This window comes from Echinops telfairi, unplaced genomic scaffold (genome assembly GCF_000313985.2).
Source record: "Echinops telfairi isolate 266 unplaced genomic scaffold, ASM31398v2 ScPeMD7_7420;HRSCAF=8458, whole genome shotgun sequence".
NCBI classification, from domain to species: Eukaryota; Metazoa; Chordata; class Mammalia; order Afrosoricida; family Tenrecidae; genus Echinops; species Echinops telfairi.
Genome location: NW_022111320.1, coordinates 53,173,489 through 53,179,604, shown reverse-complemented (window position 1 = coordinate 53,179,604; position 6,116 = coordinate 53,173,489). Strand labels below are relative to the sequence as shown.

The 6,116-nt window shown below is 64.8% G+C and overlaps 1 protein-coding gene across 1 annotated transcript in view; it reads right to left on the bottom strand.

The window, feature by feature from the left end:
• Positions 1-6,116, bottom strand: part of DNAH1 (dynein axonemal heavy chain 1) — a 58,414-nt gene that overhangs the window by 6,495 nt on the left and 45,803 nt on the right. The window contains exons 49-59 of the mRNA XM_045297415.1: positions 5,745-5,916; positions 4,602-4,793; positions 4,274-4,384; positions 3,459-3,644; positions 3,044-3,235; positions 1,801-1,968; positions 1,523-1,714; positions 1,291-1,422; positions 812-937; positions 268-387; positions 39-188 (exon numbers count right to left, since the gene is read on the bottom strand). Of these exons, the coding sequence (XP_045153350.1) occupies positions 39-188; positions 268-387; positions 812-937; positions 1,291-1,422; positions 1,523-1,714; positions 1,801-1,968; positions 3,044-3,235; positions 3,459-3,644; positions 4,274-4,384; positions 4,602-4,793; positions 5,745-5,916 (1,741 nt within the window). The remainder of the gene's footprint in view (positions 1-38; positions 189-267; positions 388-811; positions 938-1,290; positions 1,423-1,522; positions 1,715-1,800; positions 1,969-3,043; positions 3,236-3,458; positions 3,645-4,273; positions 4,385-4,601; positions 4,794-5,744; positions 5,917-6,116) is intronic.

The window sequence follows — 6,116 nt, the reverse complement described above, 5'->3', positions numbered from 1 at the left end:
ACCCACGGAGCAGGCTGCCCACCCCTGCGCAGGCCCACCTGCTTGAGCAGCACGGGCTCCAGGGCGGGGTCCAGCTCCTCGCCCACATTCTCCAGGAGGCAGGGCTTGCCAAAGCGGATGGCATTCTCCAGGCTGCGCAGGAAGTCCCGGTCACTCAGCTTGAACACGTCCAGCCCGTTGTCCTTCTCCTGAGGGGGGGGCGGTGATCAGGGCTGGCTCGAGGTCTGCCTGGAGGGGCGGGGGGCTCTCAGGCAGCAGAAAGCTCACCATATTCCGGATCCACTTGTTGGCTTGGCCCTGGGGGTCGATGAAGTGGGCCCAGCGCTGGGAGAACTGGGCGATGACCCCATTCTCCACCGACAGCGTGTCGTTGGGCAGGCCTGCGATCTGTGGGGCAGCTCTGGGCTGGCTCCAGGCTCTGGCCGGGGCACCACCCCTCCTCACCTCACCTCGGTGCTTGTGCCAGGGTCTTACCTCTCCCTCTGGGGCCCAGCATGAGGCAAGCTCTCTGCCCCCGGGGAAGTCCCTGCCTCTGTAGGCACAGGCATGGCCGGCTCCCTGGTCCTTTCCTTTGCTCACACGGGGCTCTGCCTCCACCTTGTCTCCCCCTGCCCTTCAAGGTCCAGTGCAGCCAAGACTGGGCCTCTCTCAGGGTGTCCCCTTGGCCTGCATTCTGTGCCTCGCTCGCTCTCCCCGGTATTCTTGAAAGGACCCCGGAGCTCTCTGTGGCCACTCGACGCCTCTGCCCACTACCATCCACTGCAGGGCCCGTGGGGGTGCGGCCCCGTCCAGCCCAGACCCCGGCGGGCACCTGCCAGGAGCGGATCTTCACGGGGTTCCCCAGCGTCCCGATGAGCGTGGGCTCCGTGGTGTGGGGGACCTGGTGCAGCTTGAGCTGCCTGATCCAATGGTCGTAGAGCGCCGAGCGGTACTGTCCCTGAGAGAGGCCGCGCTCAGGCTCCCACACATCCCAGCCTCCCCACATTAACACCCCCACAGTGAGGGTGGCTGTGAGGGTGAGGGGAGACAGTGCAGTGCTCAGGACGGCCCCGGGCTGTGAACCTGACTGCAAGGTAGGGACGTCCTCCCCTACACTTGGGTCAGTGGGAGTCCAGGTCGGCCTAGCTGCAGGGAGTTTGGTTTGGGGACAGACAGGTGGTTCTTCCTTTTCCCCACGGGGTTCCCTAATGCGGGGCACTGGGCGTGTTTGGGGAGTGAGTACGCTGTGCAGACAGCACCCCCTAGGCCGCCCACCATGCAGGGGCTGGGGCTGCAGAAGGGGCGGCTCACCGTGAAGGCGCCCAGGTAGGCCACGAAGCCGGCGGCCACCAGCACGTCCCCCGAGATGTTGTCCAGCGTGTACCCCAGTCTCTCCACCGTCTCCTGCCAGCGCACCTTCTCGTCCGAAAGCCCGTTGATGAGCTGTAAGGCAGGGGCCGGGCCGGGGATTCGTCTGCCCTGCTAAGGGGCGGGGCGGGGCGTGGGGCGGGCGGGCGCGTGGGGTGCGGCGGGCGCGGCGCACCTTGTCGGCGCGTCCCAGGCGCTGCTCACACTGCTCGCACTTGAGCTCCAGCTCCTCCTTCTTGGCCACGCACTCGCGGTACTTGGCCTGCATGGTGGCGATGCCGTCCTCCACCTCCAGGAGGCGCTGCTTGGCCTCCTCCAGGACGCGCTGCGTCACCTCCAGGTCGTCCTGCGCCTCCCGCAGGGCTTGCTGCACAGAGCCCAGGCCAGCTCGAAGGGCGCCCGCCGCCAGGCCCCCGCAGCCCCCGCCAGCCAGGCCCCGCAGGCGGCCCTCACCCGCTTGGGCTCCACGGCCTTGGCCACGAAGTGGTACTTGTGCATGGCGCGCACCCACTGGCAGATGGAGGTGCAGGCCTTGGACACCTTGGCGATGGCGGCCGGCTGGAACTCCTCGTTGTCGATGTACGGCTGGATGGCTCTGATCACTGCATCCCCGATGTTGTCCTGGGGGCGGGGCGGGGGGAGGACGATGTGTCCCTGAGCTCCGAGGGGTTAGATGTGTTGGGTTTGGGACGCGGGGAGGCGGTTTCTGCCCATGGGATGTGTGCCTGGATCTCCTCCTTCCAGCTGCTGTCCCCCTAGTGCTCCTCCCCTGATAACCAGTAACTTACACTCCCCGCCCCCCAGATCCCAGCTGGCCACCATGCTGAGCCCCTCTGACCCTGTAGATGGTTCTGGAAAGGCAGGGGTTTCAGAAGAAAGACCTCTAACCTCTCCGTTATTACCTGAGAGCTTAATCACAGCCCCCCAGGGACGCCTGGCCCAGACTTGCACAAAACTCAAGAGGCTGTGGTGCCGTCGGCAGGTGGGGGCAAGAGAGTGGACACTGGCCCGGCTCACAGTCAAGGACAACCACTTCCCACTCTGCGCCCATTGTAGCCTGGGATGCTGGCCCAGGACTCTGCATTGCCGCCAAACTCCCTGAGGCCGGGGGCAGGGGCCCCGTGAACCCAGGCACTGGCTGCTGGGAGTACCCCTTTCTGGGTGTGGGTTAGGCCAGTGGGAACCAGTAGGGGACCCAGCTGCTCTGAGCTTGGCCATGGTCTCTGTCCTCCCAGTGTACAGAGACGCACCCCTGAGAGCCTGCCAGTGGACCTGGGGCCACAGACTGTCAGTCAGACCAGCCCAGAGGCAGGGGTGGGGTGAGGCCAGGGAAGATGGGCCAGCAGACAGGAAGGCCCTGGACAAGGTATGGGGGTGACGGGCAGCCAGGACCTGAAGGGAGCTCCAGGCTGCGGAGCCTCAATATGACCTGGCTGACACCCTGGGGGCTGCAGAAACTGCCGGGGTGAGACTGCCCTCTGTCCCATCTGTTGGTGGGTCTGTCTGGCCACATTGGTGGATGGGGTGGGGTAGGGTGGGATGCCTCTGGGGCCAGGGTCTGGTGGCCCAGGAAGTTGAGTTGGCTATGGTGGACAGGCAGAGACCACAGCACCTGCGGGTACCTGGGGTGTGGGGGAAAGGCTGCTCCCCGACCCCTGCCCTGCTGGATGCTGATGCCCTGGTCAGGCACCCTGACCTTGTCGAACTTGAAGAGGCCTTCGAGGAATCGGCCGGGGTCCTGCAGCAGCCCCTTGCCTGGCTCCCAGTAGTCGTCCACCTTGGAACCTGGCTTTTCCCCGGGCACCTTCTTGGGCTTGATGCCCTTCATGATACACACAGCCTCGATGACCAGCTTCACGCCCGGCGGGGGTCGCTGCATGGCCCGCACCTGCAGGCCAGGTCAGGTCGTCCCTGAGGGGGCGCTTGGGCGGGCACAGCCACCAGACAGGGCAGGGCCCACCAGCCCGGTCCCTCCCACCACAGGACAAAGGCCGTGCCTGTGGGTCTCCCAAGGGACCAGCCCCAAACTAGGGCTTCTGCCGTCTCCCAGTTCTGCGTAGCACAGCCTGGCCAGGAGGCTCACTGCTCTGGGCCCTGGGGTGGGTGCCCACCTCAGTCACGTCATTCTTGTTTAGGTTGCGCAGGCTGGCCAGGGCCGCGTCCAGGGCCGGCAGGGCCTCGTCCAGGTCCTTCTGAGCGTCATCCGCGATGGCCTGGGCCTTCCTGGCCTTCTCGTTGGCCTTGGCTTCCTCTGCCTGCACGGAGTTCCGGGTCTCTTCGGCAATGGTCGTGTCTACCTGGGTGGGGGAGGGAAGTTCAGACATGTTCTGGTTCCCCTTCTCCCTGGGTCACAGGCCCCCAGGAGCAGGGGACGTGAGGCCAGCGGGGGCTTGCTCTTGGCGGTGACACGCCATTGAGATCTGAATGTTCCAGAGCCCCAGTGGCCTGGTGGGCTCCTCATGGACTGGTAATCTCTAGGCCAGCAGTTTGAGGCTTTCTGCTCCCATAAAGACTTACAGCCTTGGAGCCTCTGTGGGGACAGGTCTGCCCCACCCCAGTGGGCACCTGCTTGGTGGCAGTGGGTTTGGGTTTGGCGCACAACTACAAGCTCCCTGTGGGCCCGGCCAGAGCTCAGGGCTCTCTATGCTGCTGCACCAGTGCCCTGGTGGAACAGGGCACCCCTTCCACAGGTTGCTTTCTCCTTTGGGACATTCTGCAGCACCCGGGGCTTTGCTGAGCAAGCATGACACGGCACCCTGTCTGCCAGACTGTCCTAGGGCCACCCACTGTGCTGATGGCCCCATGCCCGCAGCTCTGACAGCTCTCTGTGGTGGGAAAAAGGGGTGTGTGGTGCGTGTGTGTCTGTGTGTGTTTGAGGCTCCTCAGAGAGCTGGGGCTGTGGGAGGGTCCCTGCATGAGCCCCCACCTTGATCTGCTCCATGGTGAGCATGGTGTCCTTGGCGGCCTCCTCCAGCATGGGCCGCATGATCTCCAGGTCCTCCTGCATCCTGGACACATCCTCCGCGGTACGCAGCAGCTGGGGGGACAGAGGGGTGGGGGGGGGGGATGCACAGGGAGTTGGGCCTGGGGGAGCCAGATAAGGGGCCCTGCAGGGCCAGCCTCATTCAGCCCTGAGGACACGGAGGACAGACCCCCTGCTGTGACTTTGCCCTTGGCCTGTAGCTCTGGCCCTTGGACAAGGATGGGAAGCCCTGCCCGCCCCCACTGCGCAGGCTGGGCTGCCCCGGGCCCACCTTGTCGAGGCCGCTGTTCATGCGGGTCTTGGCAGTTTTCAGCTCCTTCTTCCGCTGCCCGATGAGGATGGAGAAAATGTTGAGCAGCTCCAGGTAGCTCTTGGGGGTCACGTAGTTGTGGCGGGCCAGCTCGGCCAGGAACTCAGCACACTTGCTGGCCACCGACTGGTGGATGCACACACACACCTGGATCTGGGGGAGGTGGGAAGCCGCTGTGCCCGGTGCAGGACCCTCCACCCCGCCCCCTCGCTCAGCCCACAGCTCACAGCGGCCCGCCACGAGTCCCACATAGCGACTCTACGCTGTCCAACTCAACCCCTCCAAACGGGTCTGCACAGAGAGAAGTGGGGGCACGGAACGGTAGTTTCCTTCCATAAGAAGCCACGGGAGGCTAGGTCACGGTTCTGTCCCCCTGCCTCCGTTCCCACACACAACTCCAAACAGGAGCTCTGGGACCGCTTCCGCGGTCGGCCGCACACCATCCACCACCTCGGCCGCGTTAGTCCCCGCTGTCTACTCCAAACAGTGACCGTGCTGTAGCCGGATGCCAACGGGCAGCGCCTGGTTCAAGCTCCGAGATGACGGACTCTCCTGGGAGCCGCGGTCACGGTGCTTTTCGCAAACTGCGCTGACTCTGTCCGTCCCGGCTCTGTGTGTGTCGGGTGGGGCTCACGCTAGGCCTGACTCACAATGGGACAGACGCTGAGCGGGCTCTTTCCCGTGCTGTGTTGTGAGCAGAGAAAGTCCAACAGCTGTGTGTCTCAGATGGAAACCCTGGGTCCCCAGAGACCGTCAGTGCACAGCCAGCTTTGGAGGGGGACCCAGGTGTCCCCCAGCCCTGAGCTCAGTGCCCTGGTCACAGCCTCTGGGGTTGGACCAGACCATGCGAGTGCTGCTCCTCTCTTTGCGTTCATGCCTCGGGGCTGTGGGGTTGGGGAAGCACCACAGAGAAACCACAGCCATCTGACTAAGGGTCACCCCAACAGCCCATCGCACGGCCCTGGTGTTCAGGTGAGGAGATGGAAGTGATGGCAGGTAAGGCTGCCTGCCCAAAGGCTTTGCCACAGCTCGAGGACCTCAAGCCCATGCTTGGCACCCCCACCCCCACCCCCTCCAAGGCTGGCCCCTCACGGGGATACCTACCAGGCCATCAATCACTTCAGCAGTGGCTTCCAGCTCGGGGATCTCATTCAGGAACATGTTGGCCACAGACTCCAGCGCCTCTGCTGGCCACTCGTTAAACCAGTCGATGGTGCAGCAGTTGACCAGGGAGGGGAACTGCCTGAGGCGGGCTCGAAAGACCTCTCCGATGGGGCTGAGGGGCCGGAGACCCGGATGAGGCCCAGACATAGGCTTGCCCCAGGGAACCCCTGCATGGTGGGTCTAACCAACCAAGAACATGGCAGCCTGTACTGATTACGTGACGGCAGCGCCCGGAATGAGTGCCAGGCCACTGCTGCCTGTACCCCACTCAGCCCCGGGTCCCGGCCTGCTGCCCCCGCACCCCCCACCCCC